This window comes from Alligator sinensis, unplaced genomic scaffold (assembly GCF_000455745.1).
Source record: "Alligator sinensis unplaced genomic scaffold, ASM45574v1 scaffold254_2, whole genome shotgun sequence".
In the NCBI taxonomy this organism is placed as follows: Eukaryota; Metazoa; Chordata; order Crocodylia; family Alligatoridae; genus Alligator; species Alligator sinensis.
The window spans coordinates 1,250,600-1,276,089 of NW_005842396.1; the positions used below are offsets into that span (position 1 = coordinate 1,250,600).

The window sequence follows — 25,490 nt, forward strand, 5'->3', positions numbered from 1 at the left end:
CTTGGCCACTCTAACTGTGAAGAAGTTCTTCTAAATGTCCAATCTAAATCTGCTCTCTGCTAGCTTGTGGCCATTATTTCTTGTAACCCCTGGGGGCGCCTTGGTGAATAAATACTCACCAATCCCCTTCTGTGCCCCCGTGATGAACTTATAGGCAGCCACAAGGTCGCCTCTCAACCTTCTCTTGCGGAGGCTGAAAAGGTCCAGTTTCTCTAGTCTCTCCTCGTAGGGCTTGGTCTGCAGGCCCTTAACCATACAAGTGGCCCTTCTCTGAACCTTCTCCAGGTTATCCGCATCCCTCTTGAAGTGTGGTGCCCAGAATTGCACGCAGTACTCCAACTGTGGTCTGACCAGCGCCCGATAGAGGGGAAGTATCACCTCCTTGGACCTATTCGTCATGCATCTACTGATGCACGATAATGTGCCATTGACTTTTCTGATGGCTTCGTCACACTGCCGACTCATGTTCATCTTAGAGTCCACTAGGATTCCAAGATCCCTTTCCACTTCCATGCCACCCAGCAGGTTATTCCCTAGGCTGTAGGTGTGCTGGACATTTTTCCTCCCTAGGTGCAGCACTTTGCACTTAGGGCAGTGCAAAAGCTGTGCAACTGCACAGAAACGCAAGCTAGTCTGGACATCCTGTTACATGATGCTTGTGTTTTAGTAAGTTAGATTAGTTAGGAGGTGTCCCCAACTGAATCTTTTACACAGAAGACACAAAAGGTAAACCCTTGCTGCTGCCTCTAGCCCCTCGGTGCAAATGTAATTCCACCAGAAACATTTTTGACTCAGCAAGCAAAGTTATATGGTCATTTGGAAAGGGAGTTAGATTCATGCTGATGTACAAATGTCTAACTAGGGAGAATTGCCAGCAGCCAAAAAGTGACTGCAGTTTAGGTTAATACCCAGTCTATCCAGGGCAACCTGGAAACTTGGGCCCTGAAGTGATATTTGTCATGCAGTCGGCCCCTTGAAAGTGCTCTACAGCTGCACTCTGACAGAAGTGCACCATCCAGCACTCAGTGCTGCCCCGGGTCTGTACTACACAGACCACAGGTCCTAGACTGGCTCGAGTGGGAGTTGGATCCAATATGGTTGCAGAGGGGGTAAAAGGGAGGGGGCCATGGGCCTGATACAGCCCAAGGATTAGCCCCAGGCCACTCATCTAGCCCATGAGACTGGATGAGTTTGACACCCCGACTAGATTAATTGTGGTCCCATTTAATTCAATACCAAAATGTTCATTAACTGCAGTGAGGCCAAGATGTGACCCATACTGACTTACTTTCACTCACCTTAAATTTGACCATATATTTGAGTTCTCATATACCTTTCCTGTAGTATGTTTTGTGAGGGACTCTTTCTCTGCATCTTGTCACTGTTATCAAAGTTTTTCCTGCGTGCATTCACTGTAGCTTGGTAGGTCAGGTGCTCAGTAGGGGTGTGCAAAACAAGCCATATTTGATTTAGATTTGATCTGAATCGGGGACAGGGATTTGATTTGTTGGAGATCACTGTCCCCAATTCGATTTGGCTGAATCCAAATCTGAAGATTCAATGCTGATTCAGAGAGTCAGCGATTCAGCCATAGACACAGATTTAAATGTTGTTTCTACATACCTTGAGGTACCAGGTGTGGCTTGTGAACACTGCGATGCTGGGGCAGATGCAGCATCCCACAGGAGCGCGAGGGGGACCCCCCGCATGCTCAGCGGTGAGCTCAGAAGTGGACTGGGAGTATGTCCAGTCCACTTCTGGGTCCGCTGGAGAGTGCAGTGGCCCCCCCCACTCCCTCTCGGCTCGGCAATCAGCCATGGGGGGACCCTGGGTGCCCCCCAGATCCAGAAGACACCAGTCACCAAGCCAGGAGGGTACGGGGGGGGCAGGAGGGCCTCCTAGCATGCTCCCTGGCGGACCCAGAAGGGGACCAGAAGTGCTTCTGGGTCTGCTGCTAAATGCACTGGGGAGCCCTCCATGCTCTTGTGGGACACTCCATCTGCCCTAGCATCTCAGCATTCACGAGCCGCCTGCTACCTTGAGGTATGCAGAAAAAACATTTAAAGCTGTGTCTATGTCCAAATTGCCAAATCTTTCCAAATCTCTTGGAATCAATTCGGAGGGTTCTGATTCAATTCAGAGGGATTAAAGGGTCTCCTGATTCAGTTCTGATTCAGAGATTTGGCTGCCGAATCGGGCTGAATCTTTGCTGAATCGAATTGGGGACTGAAGCTCCGCACAGCCCTAGTGCTCAGTGTCTTCCTCCAACATAGTTTGTTGGGGCCTTAGTGTTTGGGACTCAAAGGGAGTTTGCTCTAGAAACTGTTTGAAGATCAGAAAGCTCTCCTACTGTGAATGCAGCTTTTGCTAATATAATCTCTACCAGGAGAGAACAAATGCTGGTATAACTAGAATAAAAGCAAGTACACTATGCTTTTGCTGGCTTAGAAGTGTTGCAAAGTAAGTCATACTCCTAACTAAGGACACTATACCAGGAAAAAGTCTTTGGAGTAAATCTGGCCTTATAGTGCTATTCTGTGTTAAAGTAGTTATGATTCTTTCAGAAGACAGATTGATTTGCTAGCAATCTCAATAATACTAAAATGAGTTAAATGATACAGGCTACCCTGTTAAATGAGACAGGGTAAATTGACAATAGCACTTAGTCAGTTGTTTATATTAGAACTGAACCTCTGGTCCATTAGCATGTCAATACAAAGCAGGATCCTGATACAAAGGAAAGATAAGAACAAAGACACTAATGGAAACAATTGGTTACAGTGGGATCTATAATATTTTATTGTTTCAGACACCTGTGTGCACCCACCTTGCTTTTCCCTCTGCCAGAGAAATATCGGATTGTATCTGATCTGGCTACACAGAGCATCCAAATCCCTGAGAATAAAAATCACTCAAATGGAGAGAAAGCTTTGTGCTTCCTGAATAGGGGTATCTCAGCTGGTTTTCAGCTAGATCTCAAATTTAACATGCAAAGAGAGAAATAAATGTATGTGGAAGAAGCAGCAATTTTGTGTTTTGGTTTGTGTTTAAAAAGACAAAAATAGAACCACAAAATCTTTCCACCCTTCATCAGGCCTCTACCTATCTTCTCAAGTTTAAATGTTAGTTATGATCTTAAAAGGATGAGTCTGAACCAAGTTCCTGGATCTGAATGCCCTTGAAATGCTTGGTAAAATTGAATTTGGAACCAAATTTGAACTGGGTGACTTGAGCCTATCTTTTGTTTTTGTGATCCCTGGCTATTGCAGATATTCACTAATGGGGCAAGGAAATTATCAATATCAGGTTACCAAACAATTTATTACATTTAAGCAGGCTGAGCCTTGAAAAAAATCCTGTTTTCTCCATTTTTGGTTCACTGTTTTAAGCAATCCCATCTTTAGATTGCATTTATAGCATCTACAAAGGATAAGGAATGCCTACCCCGTCCATAACTTAACCTTAAACAAACAAGCTAAAGAGGACTCTGCAAAAACAAGTACACGGTTGCTTGAGTAGTGTCTCATGCCCTCTCTAGTGCCACCTCCTCCTACAATTTGTTGGAGAAAATAAAATGCAGTGACAAAGAAAATGCTAGTTCATTCCTCAGCTGGTTGTCTGCTTTGTTGAACTGAATTTGCATTGTAAGTCTGTTCTGCAATGCTACAATCTACTGTTGTAATAATATCATATATTAGCACAGCAGCTTCCCTCAAGCAGAATCCCAAAGCACTACACAAATTATATCCCTGCAACTCCACCATAGTGCAGACTCCTCTGGGATGTGAGGAGAGCAGACTGGTCCACAACATACCACATATAACTACAGAAATGTGCAGGCAAGGAAATGGACACTAGGGCAATCATCAGCTGTGACAAAAAAGGTGCCATGAGATCTTTAATTAAGAATAAGCTGACTCTAGGTCTCCTCAGAAAGGCCTATATGCAATAAGCTGCATTGAACTGAATGTAACTGTTTTAGGGGGATAGAGTCTCAAGAGCAGAGTAGACCAATATTTCACACCTATAATTGGAAAGAAGCTAGATGTTTCAAGTTCAGTGGATAGACTTACCAGCCACCCCATCTGATCTTACTGATCCTGCACATAGGAAATATTTCTTAAAGTAAGAAGTGTTTTGCTTTTAGAGATGCTGCCCCTTACTGCTTAATTAAGATGGAAAAATCCAAGATTAAAGGGATGAGGTAAAGAAATAGAATGAATCCAGAGTTTGCTTTGACATCCAGTGTATCGGTACCTTTACCTGCTTAGTGAAAGCAAAAGGAAAATAAAAATAAATGAGAGGTCCTGAGTTAAAGAGTAACTGTCTCTAATAAATTTGTATTAACTGTTCTTGTTAAGAAACATGATGAATGAGAGAGGATTACAGCTTTTATTTGAGGAGGATCCAGTATTCAAAAGTAACCCTGGCACAAAATGTATTGATGGGCTGATACAGAATGCAGTTCATGGGCTTTTAAAGGAGTAGTAGAAAAAGAACCAAGGAAACTTTTGATCCCATACAGTAGTCAGTTTTTTCCCCAACCCTTGTTTGCAAACTGAAGCCTTTGGTAGCATTGCAGCAGCAACACGCAGCCCAGGGACACGTTTGTTAATCCAGATGGAATGGAGATTGTTCTGGATGGCTTTGAGTCTCCCCCTCCCTCCTCAGAGGAGAAGTTCAGGAGTTCACCAATGAACTACCATATGGCATCCAAAGAACACAGTGCTGCTTCTGTGTAGAAGCAGGGAGAGGAGGTTGCATCCTCATTAAGTTATGGCACAGGGGTATGCAAGTGGTCTGTGTAGCTTATGGTAATAGTTCCTAAATGGAGCTCTTAGTCAAAGATTAGATAGAACCATTAAACTGAAGAGCTTGGTCTCCCTTTGGATTAAGGAGGGGGAAAAGGATGTGTGCCACCTCCCAAACAAATAGAAGTGGTGCAAATTTGAGCCAGGGCTTTTTGCCTCAGCGCATGTGCCTGGACTTGCACTTTGGTGTGGGGCAAATTGTGCCACTTGGGGCAAATTGTGTCACTTGGGGCAAAATAACCCTGCCTGGCTTCTCCTGGATCTGCAGTCAGGGGGAGCTAGAGATCAGGGCCAGCACCTGTGCTGTCCCCAGCAGTATAAAAAGCTGCCTTGTCCTGGCCCCATCAGTACAAAAAGCTGCGCTGTCAAGTAGCTCAGGGCTACTCACTCTCAGGACCTTCTGGGGCCCAGCCAATTGGTACCTGGGGGCACTACCCCTTGTGCCAGCTGGACTGCTGAAGCAGCCCTGAGAGTTCCCTGCACCCTTTACCCACTGCAGCAGTCTGGCAGTGGGGGCTGCTGCCTGGCTGTGACCTGCTGCACACCTGCCAGACCTGGATGAGGACTGCAGAGCCAGTAGAGGCATCTGCCCCTCTGGGCCAGCTGCCAGTGGTCTGTGGCTGCAGAATTGGCCTTTGTACAGCACTACTGCCATCTGTGCCCCTGCCCGGCAATCTCGGCAGCTATTGCCCAGAAGATGTTCCCAGTGTGGTGGCCTGCTTCAAACTGTCAAAGCATGTTCTCCTGGCACCAACTGGCCAGCAGGTCAGCCACAGCCAACTGGGTCCAAGGTACGAGCTCTGAGCAGGCTCCTCTGTCTGGGTCCTGCCACTTGCATCCCTAGCAGGAATTCTGGTGTTCCCTATTTGAAAACTGAAAAATCCCTGATAAAAAAATCCCAAAGTCACTCCGTAAAATACCCCCAAATCCACGTTCCTCCACAATTAAAACAAAAGACCACAATCTACAGAGAGAGAGAAAGTGAGAGAGAGAGACAGCAATCAGTTGGGCAATGTTTTATTGATATATCTACAGCATTAAAGCAATTTGGAAGCCTACCAGTGTCTCTATCATCAGAAGAAAATGAATTCTAAATACCTGTGTGTTTTACTGTTTGCCTTTGGTTTTCTTACCATAGAGAAGTTAGAGCTCCCTCTGACCCTTTCACTACCCAGGATGTGGGAACAGCTGCCCCTGCAGCCACAGCTCGTGCCAGCAGGTCTCATCCAGTCTGGCAGCTGGGCACACAGGTTGTGTGCTGGGGAGATGTGAGGTTTGCAGAAGGGGGGAGGGGGAATGTGGGTGGCTGTGGGGGTATGTGGGTAGGTGTTGGTGGATTGTGGAAAGACTGTGTGGGGGTGCTGCTCAGGAGGAGTGGGTCCCCTGCCCCACAGGGGTTACAGCCCCTCAACAGCCACATAGCCCCCACAGAAGCTACCACCCCCACTTGCTCCCCCAGTCCCTCGGATTGCTGCCCCACCTGGTCCCACCCTATGCCCACTCCCCCAGCCTCAGCCCCAGCCTCCTGGCACTTATTAAAAAAAAAAAAAAAAAAAAAGCCTCACATTCACCAGCAGTAACAGGGGCTGTGGGGGTATTGGAGTCTCATGGCAGAGCCCCCCTGAACAGCACAGGGCAGTGGGGCTCCCTGATTGCCCCACCCACCTAGCTGTGCCCCTGATGCCCCTCCCCCCCAACCTGGCCCCAGCAGTCTGGGACTCAAAAAAAAAAAAAAAAAAAAAAAAAAAAAAAAAACCCCACCCCCACACAACAAGCAGTGGGAGTCACTGGGGCCTTGGGGCAGAGTCCCCCCTGTGCATTAGGGGCAGCAGGACCCAGCCCCAACTGCCTACCTGGAACTCGCACTGCCACTGCCCCATCGCACAGGTGCAGCCGGGGTCAGCAGGGTGCTGTGCAGCTCTGCGCACTGTTGGGCAGCTGGGGCCACTGTGGCTGTCACCCAGGCCCAGTGCTGCACAGGGTGGCTCTACCACATGCTCCAGTGACCCTAACAGCAGCTGCTACTGCCAGTGAGTGTGGACTTTTCTTTATTATTTTAATTGCCAGGATACTGGGGCCAGGTGGGACAGCAATTGGAGGGTTTGGGAAACAGGAGGGGGATGGCAGGGCAGTGATTGGGGGGCAAGCAGCAACTGGGACTGGGTGGGGCAGCCATCAGGTAGGGCAGTGATCTGTGGGGCTGGGGGAGCAGGCAGGGCCAGTGGAGGTCCCCTCCCATGGTCTCCTGCCCCCTCCAGTGCCCCCCCCCACTCCCGACTTACTGGCAGGAGCCCAGGTCCACCTCCCTCTGGTTGGCACACTGCCTGACCTGCATGGGCAGGCAGCATACTTCAGCACTGGACTGAGGCTAGTCATAGAGATGCCCTGGCTGGCTACCAAAGCGTCTCTGTGGAGGATCAAGCCTTTAGTTTCTTCAGGGCATGGTCTGGGACCGTGCCCTGCCCCACTTTTTTCCCCTGTAGTTTTTTTTTACCCTTGTGGGGGGTCTAATTTTGCCTCTGCGCTGCAGTGCAGGGAATGTTTTTCCATTCCTGCACATGCCTCTTGCAGTGTCTCAAAGGATTTTGAGATGCTGCAAGACGCATGTGCACACTCATGTGGATGCACCCACAGAGTCCATGCTCCTCAATTTGCCCTCCTTCCTGGAGTAATTTCCATAGTTAGAGAAGAGGGAAGGAACTGGCACTTAGCACTGCATTCAAAGATAATTTCCATATGCACAAACCATTTGGCTGTCCCCTCTGATCTAGCTCCTGATGAAGGTGAGGTCAGAGTAGATGCTATTAATAAGACATGTGTTTCTGAAAAGCATCTTCCCTCCTGCTGCACTTTGTGCCCACATCAAGTATATTGGTTGGAATAGTCACGTGCTGGAAATTTTAGGGTACATTCTATTGAAATTTAAGTTTATTTTTCCTGTCTGTTTCTCTAGTTACTTTCCTTAGAACCAGAGAAGCTGATAATGTGTATACAAAATAACTATTGCAAATGGAAGATATGTATTTGCATTTGGGGACAGAATTTGCCCAGTGGGAAGAGGCAATGTCTTGATTCTTTACTGGCTTTTCTAGTCTATATGCTACATACTAGGCCTCTGCGAGTTGGTAGTGATCTGATCCAGCTTTGGATCCAGTCGCTTTGGATAGCAGCAATCCAATCCAGAGCTCCAGATTGATTTGCTGCTTCGATCCGGCTGAAGCGGCTCCGAAGCTTAGGAGCCGCTTCAGAGATCCCACTGTAGGTTATAATGGGGGATCAATGAAACATATATAACTCTGTTGTTTTATCTCCAATTTGGGTGCAGCTTGCAGGGGTGGTAGCCTCTTCTGGGAGCATATAGCCTGCCAAATTTCAAGAAGATAAGTGCAGGGGTTTGGGGGAAACTGTACCCCAAATTCTTGAAAGCAAAACTCCTGTCACATCTACATGCTACACCACAGGGGGCTGAAAACTGCAGGGATCGTAGCCCCTGGTGAGGCCACAAAGTATACCAAGTTACAAGAAGATCAGTGCAGGGGTTTGGGGAGAACTACACCCCAAGCTGCTGACAGGCAAAACTCATGACACAAATGATCCTGTGTGTGTTAAGGCGCAGTGGGATGGAAACTGCATGGGTGGTGGCCCCTGCTCAGGGCAAAAAGCCTGCCAAGTTTCAAGAAGATTGGTGCAGGGGTTTGGGGGGAACTGCACCCCAAGCTGCTGACAGGCAAAACTTGTGATGTGGGTGGGTGCTTGGGTGACTGCGTCTGTCTTGGGGCACAGGGGGGTGAAATCTAGTGCAGGCCTGAGTGCTGGGCCTTGCCAGGCCATGAAGCCTGCCAGCTGTGCATCTCACTGGGGGAGTCTGTCATCTGGGGCCCTGCACCCCAAGCTGCGGACAGGCAAAACTTGTGATGTGGGTGGGTGACATTGTGTGTGTGTTAAGGTGTGCCCTTCCTGGTGCTGGGGCCTCTGCACAACATGGCAGTGTGTCCCAGTGAGGTCTCCTCCTCCCCTACAGCCTCACACCCAGTCCTCCACTTTACATGACAACAGGTAAAATAGCTTAGCTGGCTCAACACCAGTAGCATCAGCAGCAGCATCTAAGGTAGCCACACAGAACTGTCACAGAGCCTTTCTTTTTATAAAGGAATTAACAGCAAGAAGTAAAGATGTTGTGTTGTGCTGTGCTGTGTTGTGCTGTGCTGTGTGGTGTGGTGTTGTGTTGGACATACAATGTTATTCATGGTGTGTGATGGCTTATCTTGTGTTTTTATGTCTAGATGTGTATTATGAAAAAAAAGAGTACTTAAGAAATGTATCTTTGGAAGCTTTAGGGTTGAAAACCCCTTTGTCAGGCTGAGGAAGTACCTGCAGTTGGTCCTGGATGGAAGGAATAGTAAAGAAGCCAGAGGCTGGCCTGGCACGCAATGCAGGCAAGAAAGCCAGTCAGTGAAAATGGAAATGGAGGCATCAGAGGGGGAGGGACAAGCTGAGGTGGGGGGTAGGTGGGAAAGGAGGATGTAGCAGTGCAGGTAAAAGTGCAGAGGTGTCTGGGGTGTCAGATGTCCAGCAGGTTGCAGTGTGTCAGAACTCCACTGTGTATACTGAGTCCATGAGTTTCTGTACCTACTACCTAGGAGGCTGATGAAGTGCAGTTCATCGGCCCAGCTCTGAAAAGTGGTTTGTACATTCAAACAAGCACGTAACCTCATCACCAGAACTGAAGCCAACTTCCTACAGCTCAAAACACAAAACCTGCCACCTATCTCCAGTACCCCCACAGACTGCATAGCAGAATCTATCAAAGATAACAAAACCCAACTACCTGTGGGGGCACATTCCTCATGAAAAAAACACTCTACCTCCAGTATCTCAGGCCTGATGCTGAGAGGGAACAAATTATAATGCAAACTGCTTTTCAGAGCTGGACCTATGAACTGCACTTCATCAGCCCCGTGAGAGAGAGGTAGGCATGATAGCCACCCTGGATGCTCCAGATGTCAGAGGTGAAGTGCAAGGCTACCTGTGGCCCTGCCTTGTGCAGTTCCTCCCTCATTCCTCAAGTACTCCCTGCATGCCTCATACAGGGAGGGCACCACCGCCCTGCTAAAGGTGGTGCATGCAGGCACTTTGTAAAATGGGGCCAGAAGTGCTATGAACCGCCTGAACCCTGGCCACTCAACTAGGGAGAAGGGCTGGCTATCCAGAGCAAGCATCTCCCCAATGCTCTGGGTGATCTCGCCCACCCTGGGAACGCGCCCCCCTTTCTGGCCACCTTTCCCCCACTGGTCCAGGGTGGCCTGCCTCTGCTTTTTGGTGAAGGGGGCTTTGGAGCGAGTGGGGGACTTCCCTTTCAGCACACTCGCACTGGTGCCAGGCTGGGAAGGAAGAAGGTCAAGGCGGTGGTGCCTCCTGAGATACAGCAGCATCACCGTGGTGGAGAAGTGTCTCATGTCCTTGCCATGGCTCATGTGCCTTCAGCAGTGCTGGCAGATGGCAAACCTTGGATCATCTGCCACCTCAAAATGACCCCAAACTACACTACATCCCTGCTTCTGGGTTGAGGGTGAGGATCCTGCCTTTCCCTCCTTCTCAGCAGGCTGAGGCTCAACAGCAGGAGGAGCTGCCTCAGCTGAGCCACTTGCCTCCACAACCTCAGCCTCCTCCAAGGCGCTGCTTTCTGGAGGAGACCTGGATCTAGGGGAAACTTGAGGGGTGTAGAGCACAAACTCCGATTCCCTCTCAGTCCCCAGAATTGCTTGAGCTAATGCACTCAGCATCCCTGGTTCCCTTGTAGTGGAAGGCTCATGCTAAGAGCTGAAATTGGGGTGGAGGAGACAGTGATTCCACTGCTGGTGCCTACTTCTGGACTGAGCAGAGGTGGTGCAGGTGCAGGGACATCAGGTGCAGACACTGCTCCCACCTCCTGGCTTCCACTGGCAGCACTGATGTCATGGCTGCCTGGGAAGAGAATGGGTCTGTGTTTGGGAAGGGTGGGGCTTGCAGCTCTAGCTCTCCCCCTATCCCCTCTCCCTCCCCTGCCAGAAGACCTGGCACCTGCCTTTCCAGCATGCTTCATATTGATCTTTCCTGTGCTGCAAAAGGTCTCTGTGTGTGTGTGAATCCTTTTGTATTGTGTTTTATTCCCTCTGTTGCGTGTGTGCACTGGCCTCTTCTTTGCTTGTTTGCTTCAGTGTTAAGGGTGATGTAAAAATTGTGTGCTGTCTGTCTGTCTTCTTCTGCTATGAATATCTGATTTTTCTCTATATTGTCTGTGTATCTGTCTGTCTGTGTGTGTGTGCAAGCAATCTGTGCCTACCTGCACAGTGATAGATCACACTGGCAGGGAAAACACACTTTTCTTTTTTCAAAGTTTCTACAAAAAAAAAGAGCAAATATAAATTCAAAGAAATAAATTGAATAGTAGTACTAATAATACTTGAATAGAATAGCTAAGCTAAGCTAAGCTAAATCCTACCCACTCCTTTGTAACAAGAAAAAGGAGCAGGCAAGTTCAACTAGTACTGACCTAGCAAGCCACAATGCCTCAGTCTGAGCAGTCACACAGTTGCTGACAGGGAACAAGCTGGGAAAAGACACAGCATGCCTCCAGACAGAGGTTTTTATGCTGTTTCTAGTCCCACCCCACAGATGCTGCCATTGGAAAGGCAGCCAGGGAGAAATCCTTCTCACTGGCCACTTACAGATGTCAGTCCTCCCCGCGTGCCCCCCCACCCCGTCTTCTAACTGTAAGGCAAGCTATCTGAAGTGTCCAAAGCATCTGAAGTGCTTCGGACACTCCGACCCGCTTCAGATAGCTTGCCTGAGCCCATGCTTCGATCCAGGCATGCCTCTTCTGATGCTGAAGTGTCTGAAGCAGCACTGGATCCAAAGTGCTATCCAAAGACTCACACAGCCCTACTACATACCTATACTTTTATACATGGGGGACTGGAGGGTGTGCATCATTTGTAGGCAGAACAATGCTGAATATGAAAATGTATACAAAGAGCAACCTGTTTTCCTATGAGAGAGGTTCTGCTGGTGGTTATTCGCATACTTCATTATTCCTGGTATTGTTCACTGTTAATTTTTGACCCTTGAATTTCCCAGTTAATTAATTTGCTTTGATCAGTGTCTAAATCAATTATAATGACATGCTAAATTTTATCCACAGGAAAAAAATATTGATGGCAATTACTTGACATGCAAATATATGCTGCTTTAAGAATCGAAGCTGGCATGCCAGTCACTCAGTATGGCAATATCTCTTGGGTTTTTTTCCCCCAAGTACTTTAGATCTGCCACTTGGCAAAATATGCATTTTCTCCCCGTTGAATTCCTATAACTCCATCCAGATAAATATAAACTTTCACTGAACTGTACCATTGAGCCTTCAAGTCTAGTGGATTTAAAGCTGGCAATTATGTTCTTATGCTGGCCTGTAGGAGGGATTGCTAGCAGGCCAGAGTGGAAAGAAACAGTTTGTCCTGACTTAATATTTTGATCAGAAGCAGAGCACTGGTGTATTTGTGATATGATAATATAATTTTTCTTTTTCTTTCCTTTTCAGACCTGTTCAATGTTATTGCATTTCTAGGCTTATTAATTCTTGTAAGTTACAGAAAAGGACCAGGAATTTCTTAGGCGGGGAGTTTAGTAGAGTGGATTTTTGGCTTTTCTTGTGCTAGATGCTAATGGCAAGGACTGAAACAGAAAGGCAAATATTCCTCTGGCCAGTACAAAGATTATCAAAGCTGGCCTAATGCATGCATGACAGCATATGGATTCATATTCTTTGATACAAAAGAGCGTTATTCAAAAAATAAATTGGATAGGTAATGGAAGTAAGACTTTGTCTTAAGCTCAGGGCCTAGTCCTGCAAGCGCTCCACAGACTCAGGCTAGGGGGATGCCAACACTTTCTCCTGAAGACCTCAGCATGTGATGTAATGAAATCCCATGCACAAAGTATCTTTCTCATATTTGTAGAGCTCCTTTTGGTTTTTTACTGGCAGTTTTTTTTCTATGTATGAGAATGTCAGTGAACTAGTATCAGGATGTTCTGCAGAATAAAGTATCATTCATTAAAACAGTTCCTCTCCTTTCAGTATTTTGCATAAATTTGATCATGAACAAGAGAGGGAAGAGTAGACATCCTTATTGCTTAGCTACAGTAGATGAAGTTCTAGCTTGATTGTGCTCCAGCTGATGCAACAAGTAGGGATACATGAGGTATCCTTGACAATGAAGAGTCCTTTGTCCTGAGAAACTAGTGTGGCTCTTCTTTACAGGATTTGAGAAAAGACTTTTCTGATTCATGCAAGGTATATTTGTCACCAGCACGCTGCTTAAGTAAAGTCCATAGTAGTTCTCTGTCTTTTGGCATCCAGTCAAGGAATTGGTGGGAGCTGGGGACAAGACAGACTTGATGATGCAGCAATTTAAACCAGGTGGATTTGTGCTATGAGACTAGCTGGAAAGCGTCTACTCAGTTGGTTCATTGCCCATTTTCTCTTGTGCTTTCTCTGACCCTGTTAGACTGAACACTGGACAGAGCAGTCTCTCCTCACTTTCATCTCAATACTTCCATACAATATCACTAAAATAAGAAAATATGCAACATGTCTGACCAAATTCATCCATGGAGGCACAAAACAAGAGTAAAATGAACCTGCTGGTGGGAATTAGCAGCGGTCAACAATTCTTGGTTACAATGTTGACCAAAGTGTCTGCTGATTCCCAGGATTAAGCCCTCAAATAGGTGCTGTCCCAGGTGAAGTGTTTGTGTACAATGTAATAATGGTCAAGCTAAGGTTGCTTCATGCTGTGGCTGTTCATGCCGGTAGGCGGATCTCTGACACACAAAAAACAGCAAGCGTTAAACTAGTAGAAACACTGACAAGAGCCTAAACATAAAAATCAGACTCCTTGCTGTTTCCTTTTCTATCCAGACTGCCTGCTGTGCCCTAATAGCATTTCTCAACATTTGGCAGGTTCCAGCTGTGATAACCAGTGGTTGGTGTTGATTTGACCATAGTACTTCTGCACAGGGCACCCCACAGGTTTCCTCTAACTTTCAGAGGAGCAGATCTCTGGCATTACAGCTGTCATTCAAAGTCGTGGTGCCTGAGGCATAAGATGGTTCCCCCCCTTTCTGAATGTGCACAGCATAGCCAATAGGCAAGACAAGGTTCTTTGGGCAAATCTGCTATCTTTTATTAGACCAACTAAAATAGTTGGAAAAATTCTTCTTTGCAAGTTTTCTGATGCAAAAACCCTTCTTCTGGCTGAGGAAGCATTTGCAGTTGTTCTGTGCTCCTCCTTGATGGGACAGAATAGAATAGAATGGAATAGAATAGAAGGAGGCCAGTATGCAAGAATGCCAGTCAGTGAAAATGCAAATTGAGGCAGTCAGTGGGTGAGAAACAGGTAGGGGGGAGGGGAATGTAGATCTGATGATAAGATGTAGCTGGTAAATAGTAGAGAGGTTATCTGGAGTATCAGATGTTGGGCAGGTTATAATTTACCATAAATCCAATGTCTATATTTAGTCCTTGATTTTTTTGTATCCAGTAGGTTGATGGAGTGAAGTTCATAGGCTCATCTGTGAAAGGTTTTGTTTAATTTCCCTTTGAGGATTAGAACTGAGAGATTGGAGAGAGAGTGATTGTCTTATAAGAAATGTGCCCCCACAAGTAATTGGGTATTCTCACCTTTGATAGATTTTTGGTGTGCGTTCATTCTGGTATGCAGTTGTTTGGTTTCTCCTGCATATTTTCCATCAAGGCATTTAGTGTACTGGATGAGCTATATTACATTTCTGGAGGTGCAGGTGTAAGATCCAGGAATGCTGATGGTTCTGTTGTGGGGCATAGTTATTGTGGCGGTGGTAGAGATGTGTTGGCAGGTTTTACATTTCTTGTCATGCATGGCATGATCCAGATATAATAAGTGTGTTTTGGGCCATAGGAAGTTTGCTTGTGGTGATGAGGTTGGTGAGGTTAAGTGCTTGTTTAAAGGCTAGGATGGAGAGGTTCTTCTGGGAAGATCTTTTTAAGAATTGGGTGGTCTTGTATTATGGATTGCAATTGTTTGAGGATTTTCCATATAGGTTCCAGGGAGGGATGATATGTCATAACTAGTGGTGTGCGATTCATGGGGATTTTCTTTCTGTATTGTAGCAATTCTTCACGTGGTATCTAGGTGACTCTTTCAAAAGTGCAATGTATCTCTCTGGTGGAGTGTCCTTGTTGAGTGAAAGCCCTTTTGAAACTTGTGAGGTGACAATCACAGGTGTTCTCCTCAGTGAAAATGTGGTGGTATTGAAGGGCTTGGCTGTATATTCTTGGTGTGTTTAGTGTGATTGCTGGTTCTGTGCAAAAATATATGTTGGTCCATGGGTTTCTTGTATGTAGTGGTTTGTATGTTACCATTCTGAATAGTGATCACTTGTCTCTTAAAAGGAAATGTTGGTGCTGGAGTAGTCTGATGGAGGGGTGATGATTATTGAATTTCTGATGGAAATCAATCAGAGATTGCAGGTTTTCATTCCAAATGATGAAGATGTCATCAATATATCTTAAGTATAGCAAGGGTTTGATGGTGCAGTCCTTGAGGAATTCTTCTTCCAGGTGGCTTATAAAAAGGTTGACATATTATGGGGCCATTTTGGTGCCCACAGCTGTGCCCATGGTCTGGAGGAAGTGTTGGTTATCGAAAGTGAAGTTATTGTGTGAGAGGATGAAATGTATAAATTCGGTAATATCTTTAGGTCTGTACTCTGAGTTGTAATCTTGCTCTCGAAGATATGTAAAGCAGGCTTGGATGCCATCCTGTTGTAGGATGTTGGTATATAAGCTGGTAATGTGACTAGGAGGGTGTTGCTGAGAAGGCAGTCTATGTTTTTAAGTTTTTGTAGAAAGCCTGTTGTGTCTTGGACAAAACTCACTCTTTGGGTGACAAAAGGCTTTAGGATTGATTTGATAAAACCTGATATTTCCTCATTTAGGGTTCCATGCTTGGATATGATAGATCTGCCAGGGTTCCCTTGTTTGTGAATTTCAGGGAACATGTAAAAATTTCCTGGGTTAGACAGTGGGTGGATCAAGTTCTGTAGGGTTTTTTTGTAGTTCAGATGGAAATGATTTGATGGTAGTTCTGAGTTTTAAGGTGAAAAGGGGAGTAGGATCTTCCTCTAGTTTTTTGTAGTAGGTGGTGTAGAAGAGAGATGGCTTCTTTTATATAGTCTTCATGGTTAAGGATAACTTATAGCTCCTCCTTTATCTGCTGGTTTTATTACTATTTAGTGGTTAGATCTTAGAGATTCTATGGCCCTTCTCTCTGAGAGGGAGAGGTTGTTATGATGGTGGTGTGTGTTGTTGATTATTTCTTTCCCTGAAGCAGTCAAAATTGTGTTCAAGCTTAGAATTTTGTCCACTGTGAGGTGTCCAACCTGATGGGGTGTTTTGGTGTTGGGGGTTGATCTTTTCCTCGATGTTGTCAAAGGATGAAGCATTGTTGGAAGATCAACCAGTTAATCATGTTTTAAGTGTAACATCTGTCAGGGGCATTCAGCTGTTATGTAGGTCTTTGTGTGTGCTGCTGGGAAGTTTGGGGGATATCAGAGGTACCTGCATTTAACCTACCTGTGGAACTTGGGTTTTTCCTCTTGACATACCCTCTTTTATTGGTTAGATTGTCCCCTTTTGCTGCTCTGCCTCCCTGCGTAAAAATATATGCTCTTTTATAACACCTACAGAATGACTCATCAGCACAAGTGTAAGCGACTCAGCTGGGGAAAAAAATAATTTAGTTGCAATCTGCAAGCTCTTGCCCTTAAGGGTTGGTATTTATAATACAAGAAAGTATAACAACTCAGTCTTCTCAAGTCCTGTGACCATTGGGTATGATGCTCTGCTTTCCAAAATATATCTTCCTGTGTGTCCTCTGTGTTCCAAGACCATGCAAAACTGGATGGCAAGTCTGAATTTAACCATTTCAATAAGGCCAAGATGTTCTCCTTCATCTTGTCACAACAAGATGGACTACTTTGATATGTGTGCCACTTTTCTGACCATCTTGTACCAGAAAAATAGATTGCATTTCTGTATGACTCACTGCAGGGTTTTGTCAAATGTAACTAATGAATAAGATAAGAATCTCAAATCCTATCCAGGCTTTTTTCTAGGGAAATAAATGATGCCCTCATCCAAAATAAATGAACTCTTGAAACTAAAGTGTTGTGGATGGTGATTAGATAATTGATTGTTAGTCCAATAAGAGATAGTTGATGATGGACTTGTAGACCATTCTTTATTTTGTGAAATGACTAATGAAAGAAAGGTAGCAAATATTTGAGGGGGAAAAAATGACTTGATGTTTTCCTTTCTTCTTTTTCTTCTAGCTGGGGCTAAATGCTGCTCTAAGAAAAGCAAGAAGGATTGTCAGGAATTCTGAAGTCCTGGTAAGACATAAGTGGCAAAAAGTTTTTTATATAATGATTGTATTTTACCAGGGTTGAAGAGTTTATTTTGCTTAATTTTAAGCCCATTTGAACATTATAGATTTGAAATGCTGACACAAACTTTATTGACTGTGCATTCTGCTTAAATGAGACCGGAGGAGAGATGTTGCAGAGAATATCCAATGTAAAAACAGATGGAAAGTGGAGTAGAGTGAAAAATACCGAGGGACCATAGGAGAAAAATAGAAGTTGAGACAGTGATTTTACCAGAACTGTAAAAGAAAAAATACTAGAGTCTAGATCTTCCAATGGTTAAAAGGTGCAGGAGGCAAAAAATCTGATCTTTTCATGTACGATAATGGAGTGCCAAACTCCTCATTGTAGCCTAACTCCTCAGTGGTTTATCCATCCTTAAAACCTAGCATAAGGACCATTTATCAAGAAAAGCATTCAGAAAATTTAATAACAGGAAATGAGCTCAGATTTAGGAATAGAAGCCTCCTGATCTTAATTATTTTAAGACTAGCAGTTTTGAGCTCTCAAACTCAGTGCCCACACCCAAATCCCCTAAATCCTCTACTAACTGTTTATTGCAGCTCTTCTCTATATTACTCTGTATCTGTTTAAATAGACCCCTATTTTGCCGCACTTCCTCACACAAGTAACTTCAGGGCATGCCTATGTCACTTCCACAACACTCCTGACAGCCCTGCTGAGAAGCATGTCTTGCCCACCCACTCCTGCTCTGCATCTACCAAACCTGGAAATGAGGTGGTGAAGCTGCCTGGGGGCGCTCCTCCACCTCTCCTGCATGCCAGAAATCTGAGGAGCAGTGGCAGAGATGTCCTCAATTTTGGGTTTGATGCACACAAAGTAGAAGCAGTTGGATGTGGTATCCTTCTTGGCAGCTCTCTCCAGACTTGCAGAAGCAGAGTAAACCCATCTCATTGAACTTAACCACTAGGGATAGACATTATACATAAACCGGTATAAGTGATCGGAAATCATTTAAAATCTGTAACACAACAGAAGTTCAGTGCACTTAAACCACTTTCAAAATTAAACCAGTTTAAGATAAACCTAGATGGATGTAGTATCAGTTGAATTGATTTGGGTTAAATTGGTTTACTGAACTTCTGTTCCAGATCCCCTCCAGATTCAAGTTAACCCACAGTCTCCCAGCATCCTACCTCCCCCACAAACCACACCCCCTCACAGGGTAGGCAGGCTAATCTTGGCCCAAGCCAAGCCAAGCCTACAGTGCCCCCTGGCTCCTGGCCTGGGCTGCTGTAGGCATGTGGCTGCATTTCGGGAATCAAAAGTTAATGTCTGTTCTCTTGTGTATCGGTTCAATCTATGCAGATTAGACTAACCTGTGAAGACTGAATCGAATCAAAGCCTTGGGCTTTTTGACATCTGTACTTACCCAACAGGGCTGATCAAGTGATTAAGCTGCAAAAACATGTAGGGAGTGTGTATAAAAAGGCAGACCTGAGTCTGCAGTGCCTACGTAGTAGTAGGCATTTTATAGAAATTGGGAAAGGCACAGAGAATTTAAGTTTAAGCACTGCTGATAATAAAGGCAGAATAGGGACAGGGAGGGAGAACAGGAATTAATCATAAGAGGATAGAAACATTTGTCTATCTGTGTAGGCCTCTTGTTGATCAAGACCAAGAGTAGGTGGGTAAGAAGATTTGGGCAGCAGTTCATGCAAGCAAGACTTTGTAAATAAACAGGAGGTAGCAGTGCAGCCGTGTCCAAAATCACTATAGGAGCTGCATTATACTCAGTGTTAAATGCTCTGTCTCCATTGGCCTTAGTAGTACTCTGTGCACACGAATGAACTGAGGGCACAGTATGACCCTAATGCTAGGTATGAATCCAGGCACTAAGCATCAAACACCATCAGTGCTGTAGAACCTGGACCATGGCTTCAATAGCCATATGTCAGGCCTGTTTGCTACAAATCCTGTTTACATTCTTGACTGCAGCACACGCTTTTTCCTATTTCTCCAGTGTGACACTGTGCTCACAGTGTGACCTGTGCTCTTCTTTCCCACACCCCAGGTTTTTAAACCATTTTCAGTCTTGTGTTACTGCTGATTGCCTCCTGTTTCTCAACTTCACTCTTCTTCCTCACCCAGTCACTCTAGCATCTCCTGAATACTTGGATCTATTGCAAGGGGAAAGACCTGAACCAAATACCTGGATCCAAACACCATTGTAGTTTGGTCTTCTGAAATTCAAACAAGGATCTGGGCCAGAGGTGCCAAGTATATGGGGGCACCAAGGGCCCTGTCTGCCCTCGGAAGGAGAGCTGTCGCTTGAAATGCATAAACTTTCCACATGTCCATCTGAAATGCATAAAAATTCCCACATGTCCATCATCTTAGGGATGATGTCGTGTCCCCCTCCCTGTGCGCAGCAAAGATAAAAGTCGGTGCCTATAATCTGGGCCCAAATTTTACACATTACTCTTTTATTTATCATGGGCTGAATTAATGCAAATGCCTGTCTCTAACCTATAAAATAGCAGGGGAAAAGGGAAACATTTTAGCTTGTTGCCTGACTTCATGTTATGAGTTGGCTCAGACATTTATTAAGTTTGCTTCCAATTGTCTTCAGGCATTTGATTCCAGAGCAAATGTTTTTGCTGTTTGCAAATAAATTATTGATATTTTTTCTTCTTGAATCCTCACTGCTCACAGATATGAAAATTGAGAAGCCTAATTAGCCTTTGGGCTAATGCCAAACTGGGATGCCAAGGAAATAAACAATACACTGTAAATAAGGGCTCAGCTCATGGAGAGCAGCAACAGCAGGATCATGCTTTCCATTGAATACATGTTAGTGATAGTCAGATATTTCTTTCACAACTGCATTCAGTTTCTTTTTTTCCCATCATTTGATAAATTTAAAATTGACATACGTTAATATCTGCAGTTAGTGATTTGACTCAAATCATGACTATTAGATTTAGCCCACCATCGAGTATAACATGGAGGTAACATACATATTGGTATACATTTAGTTTTGGGGAGCATTCCTTCTCCCCCTGCCCTTGCCAATTCTTGATGGTTGGGGAGCTTAGGTGGACTATACCCCTTAATGAGATTCTGCCTGTTTTTCCTTGCATGCTTCTCCCACTTCTGAAGCTGAAATGGTGACCATCAGGGCTTTCAACCGCTATTAGTGTAGTGTACAGGTCAGTGTTTCCTCCAAGTGAAGGATCTACAGTTGTGTCTTACCTTCGTATGTACCCTCTACCCCAATTTGCCCCTTGTCCAAAATGAGGGAGATGAGTCAGGCTGTTTATCCAAATAGTGGTTATCCCAGTGAATAATGACCATAGGTCATTTGTAAACAGACTGCTACAACATAGAAAATCAAATTGAATTAAAATAAATGTTTTTATTACATTGGTTGGGCATTTTTCATGCTCAGTTGTAGCATGTTGCCTGGAATTACCCCTGTTATCCTTAGAGAAGCATATTTTAAAGCTTGAAATCAAAAATAATATAATTCCCTGGGTTTTAATGATCTTTTGCAAATGTAGCCACATACTTTCAGTCCGATGGAGTTTCATTTTTGATTTAGAGCATCAAGAAAGCAAGAAGAAAAGAAAAAAAAATCTTCATTGAGCAACAGAGCCTGTGAGATATTTGTAACATGCCATGCCCTGTCAAGCCTGTTTGTCTATATGGCAGCTGGTCCAGAAACCACACAAGATTAGTCAGAGGACTGTCTGACCAAACCAAATACATCTGAATAGCAGAGCATTTCAAACCATACTTTTAAAAATCCATATTTTTTAAAGAAGACAGGAAGAAGGATAAATGTAATGCAATAAACCTCCTCTACTGACCGCTTCTCATCTTTTCTCTATTTGCCAAGTATGTGCACACACATGTACTGCAAAAAAACACAGCCCATAAAGCAGAGCCAGTGCTTCAGGCTTTCAAGAGAGGGGATACCAAGCAGAGTCATTGTTTCAGGATTCTAAAATAGCTCTGCAGCCACTATGGGAATACTCTGCTGGAGGATGGGAAGTGGTAGTCTATTTACAAGACTAATCCGCTGATCTAGAATTTGACTGATGGGATGTATCTGTGGTTTATTCTCACATCTGCCAATTCAGGCAAGTTGGCCTCAACTTGCCTGGTTTCACTGCAGCCTCCTGAACAGTTCACACAACCAGAGCCAGTTTACTTGAGCTTGAAGCTAGTATGAGCAGTGCCTATGTGCATGTATCAGGACAGGCACGTTAACAGCTATTACTGTATCAAGGACTCCAAAGTACTGCCACTTGTCAAGAAACTCAGGCATATCTAGATAAAAAAGAAAGTAGATGCAAGATGACCATGTCTAATAAGGGACGATAAGCATCTTGTATTTGCTCATACACATCACATGTGGGTATTTTATCAAAACAAATATGAATAAGTATTAAGGAATGATTTTGGTTTTTATGTATTTATTTTTAAGTAGAAGGCAGGGTTGTTTAAAACTATTAAAATATTTGCTAAAATGGCATATTTTAGCAAATGTAGGATATTAATAGTCATTATTAGAAAATGTGAACACCTCTAAAACTTTTACTTTATTTTAAGGTGGAGCAAATATGCTCATTAACACTAAGTCATCCTTGGGCAATGGCAGTGAAAATAGGCATTCTTGTAAAGGGCTTTGAGGTTTAATGGGAGCCACACATCGTGTAGCCTTTGGGGCTAGATTGTGCCTGCAGAGTATAGCCCTGTGTAAAAATTCCCTTGTGCCTGTGGGCATGCAGTCTCCTGCCTTCAGGTCACCCACATGGTGCTGTGGATGGAAGCAGAGGGAGTGGAGCTATTTCTTTACCACCCACTGTGGCATATAGAAGGAAGCTATTTTTGCATTCTCCTCCATGCAGGTATTGCAGTGGCAGCTGGCCTTTACCCAGGCTATGCAGGAAAAAAAGGCAAATTTTGCATATACACGTTATTTGACCCGTATGATCTCATCAAAGCTGTTACAACAGCAGCCTCTGCCCAACTATTGCATATGTGAGATCTTTGAAGTTAATGTAGCTGCAGTTTGAAGCTTTTTTCAAATGCTTGACCCAAAGGAGAGAAGAATTAATGATCCTGAGATGGGGAGAGCATAAAATCAGCAGAACTAAGTCATTTTATTTTTAAAAGGTGGATTTCAACCGATTTAAGGAGACAGTAGGCTTGGTGCCATGGAAAGACAGACTGAAGGATAAAGGTGTCCAGGAAGGCTAGAAACTTCTAAAAGGCATGGTATTGGAATCCCAACAAGAAACTGTTCTGACACAATAGAAGCACAAGAAGAATAGTAAGAGACCAATGTGGCTATACCAGGAATGTCTGGGATGCCTCGAATGCAGAAGGAAGCCATACAGACAATGGAAAAATGGACAGGTCACTAAGGAAGTATACCAGGAAACAGCAAGAATTTACGGAGAAAAAATCAGGAAGGCAAAAGTAAAAAATGAGCTGCACCTGGTAAGTCATCAAGAAGAGTTTCTAAAAGTATGTTGGCTAGAAAAGAAAGACCAAGGAAACTGTGGGTCCATTGTTAAATAAACAGCCAGCGTGAACTCTTAACAGAGCATGCAAAGAAGGCAGTGCTGCTCCTTCGCCTCAGTCTTCACAAAAAAATTAAGCTGCAACCAGACACCTAATAAGAATTATTTGGTAAAGGAAGAGGACAAACTGAGGTATGAAATAACAAAATAAGCATTCAGAGAGCTTTTGGTGGGTCTAAATGAATTCAGGTCAACAAGGCCTGATGAACTTCATCCTAGGGTACTGAAGGAACTGGCAGAGGAAATCTCAGAGTCCTTGACAATAATGTTTATGAAATTGGGTAGACAGATGTGGTACCAGAGGACTAGCCAGTGGCCAGTGTGGTGTCCCTCTTTAAAGAAGGTAAAAAGGCGGACCCAGAAAACTATATACTGGTCAGCTTCACCTCAATACCCAGGAGGTTCCTGGAGCATATTATAAGGAAGTCTGTTTGCAAGTATGTAGATGACAAAAGGCTGATCACAAGCAGCCCTCATGGATTTACATAAAACAAATTGCACCAAACAAACTTGATCTCCTTCAACAAAGTAACTACTTGGGTGGATGAAGGGAATACAGTGGATATAGCACATCTGGACTTCAGCAAGTCTTTTGACAAAGACCCACATGATCTCATAAACAAATTGGAGAAAGGTGAACTAAATTAAAATACTATGAGTTGGATAGACAACTGGCTCAATATCTGTAAGCAAAAAGTAAGTATAAATGGATCCAAACCAGAATGGCAGGAAGTTTAGAGTGAAATTCTACAGGGATCTGTCCTGGGCCCAGTGCTGTTCAATGAATCTATTCATGATTTAGATGCTGGCATAGAAAGCTTCTTGAGCAGTTTTAAAGATGACATGAAACTGGGACAGACTGCCAATGCACTAAAGAACAGGAACACAATTCAGAAAGACCTTGACAGGTTGGAAAGTTGGGCAGGAGCCAACAGAGTGAAGTTCAATGCTGATAGATGCAAGGTGCTACACCTCAGAAAGAATAATCAAAAGCACAAATACAAAATGGGTGACACCTGTCTTGATGACAGCACTGTGGAGAAGGATCTAGAAGTCTCGATGGATCACAGACTCAACGTGAATCTGCAGTATGACAGCTGCACAAAAGGCAAATGCAGTTTTGAAGCATTAGGTGCAAACATTAATAGAAGCATTAGGTACAAGATACAGGAGGTGATAGTGCCTCTTTAGTCAGCACTGGTTAGGTCTCATCTAGAGCATTGTGTGCAGTCTTGGGCTCTGAATTTTAAATAGTGCTTGGAGAAGTTAGAGCAGGTCCGGAGGCAGGGTTAGACCAGTTGCTATATTAAGGATCAAAACAGAATTTTTACAAATGGTCAGATTGGAGCAGACTGAGGGATGTGGCCCTCTTCCTTGGATCTCTCAAGTGTATCTCTTGTGGCATCAGCCCATTGATCACTGTTGTTCCACTGCTTTACGTGTGGCAGATTAGGATGTTATGCCTTGTGGCTATGTCAGGGTTGGCTGGGTAGTTTTACTACTAAGTTAGACAATGGATGGATACGAGATGGTGTGGGTAGGAATGATGCTGCCTCTGGCAGGGGATTGGACTAGATGACCTCTGAAAGTCTCTTCCAGCCCTACTTTTCTATGATCCAAAGAGCTTTTATTCTACTCACAGCTAAGTTTAGACTTAAATTTGCCTGTGAGTAGGATAAAAGCAGTATTTATTTATTTATTTATTTATTTATTTATTTATGTATTTATTTGAAGCACTGGATTGTCTATTCAGAATAGCTTTGGATCAGACTGTGTTAACTTCAAAGGCTTTGCATACTGCAGAACATCCTGACTTAGGCTGATGCTGAGAAGCTGACAGCTTGATTGAAGGTGCCACAAGTCTTAAGATGTTAAAAATCTTGACCTGAAGGGGAAAATCATTTTAAGAGTAGAATATATTTTTGCAAAGACTTATTATTAAAACTTAACACAATATATTCATACCTCTAGAACTGTTCAGAACAGCTGAGTATATTAACTTGTGGGATGGAACTGAGCCTTCGTCCATTTTATTATTACTACTTCAATAGTGAGAGAGTATGTCACAGCACCCTGTTCATTATACATTATTTATATCAAGGGTTTCAAACTTCTTCAGCCCTGTAGGCTGGATGAGTGGCATGGAGCTGATCTGCATGCTGGATTGGGCCCATGAACCTCTTCCTCCTTCCTTGCCACAGTATACCTGACCTAGTGGTTGCTCCAGCCAGTCTGGACCTGTACTGCATGCAGCACAGATCCCAGAGTAGCAGCTGTGCTGTACATGATGGTCACTAGGGCTGTGCGAGGCTTCGGTCCCTGATTCGATCTGGAGGAGATTTGGCCCAATTTGGTGGCTGAATCTCCAAATCCAAATTGAATCAGAGGATCCTATAATTTCTCTGAATCGAATTGGAACCCTCCAAATCGATTCAGAGAGATTCAGAAAGCTTCAGAGTTTCGAACATAGACACAGCTTTAAATGTTTTTTCTATATACCTCTAGGTAGCAGGCGGCTTGTGAATGCTTTAATGCTGGGGCTCATGGAGCATCCCACAGGAGTGCAGGGGGCTCCCCAGCATGCTCAGCAACAGATCCAGTAGTGGACCAGAAGCACGTCTGG

General features: G+C 44.4%; 1 protein-coding gene across 1 annotated transcript in view; it reads left to right on the forward strand.

The window, feature by feature from the left end:
* Positions 1–25,490, forward strand: part of AOAH (acyloxyacyl hydrolase) — a 165,568-nt gene that overhangs the window by 35,423 nt on the left and 104,655 nt on the right. Inside the window, exon 6 of the mRNA XM_006029757.2 lies at positions 17,220–17,279. Coding sequence (XP_006029819.2) covers positions 17,220–17,279 — 60 coding nt within the window. The remainder of the gene's footprint in view (positions 1–17,219; positions 17,280–25,490) is intronic.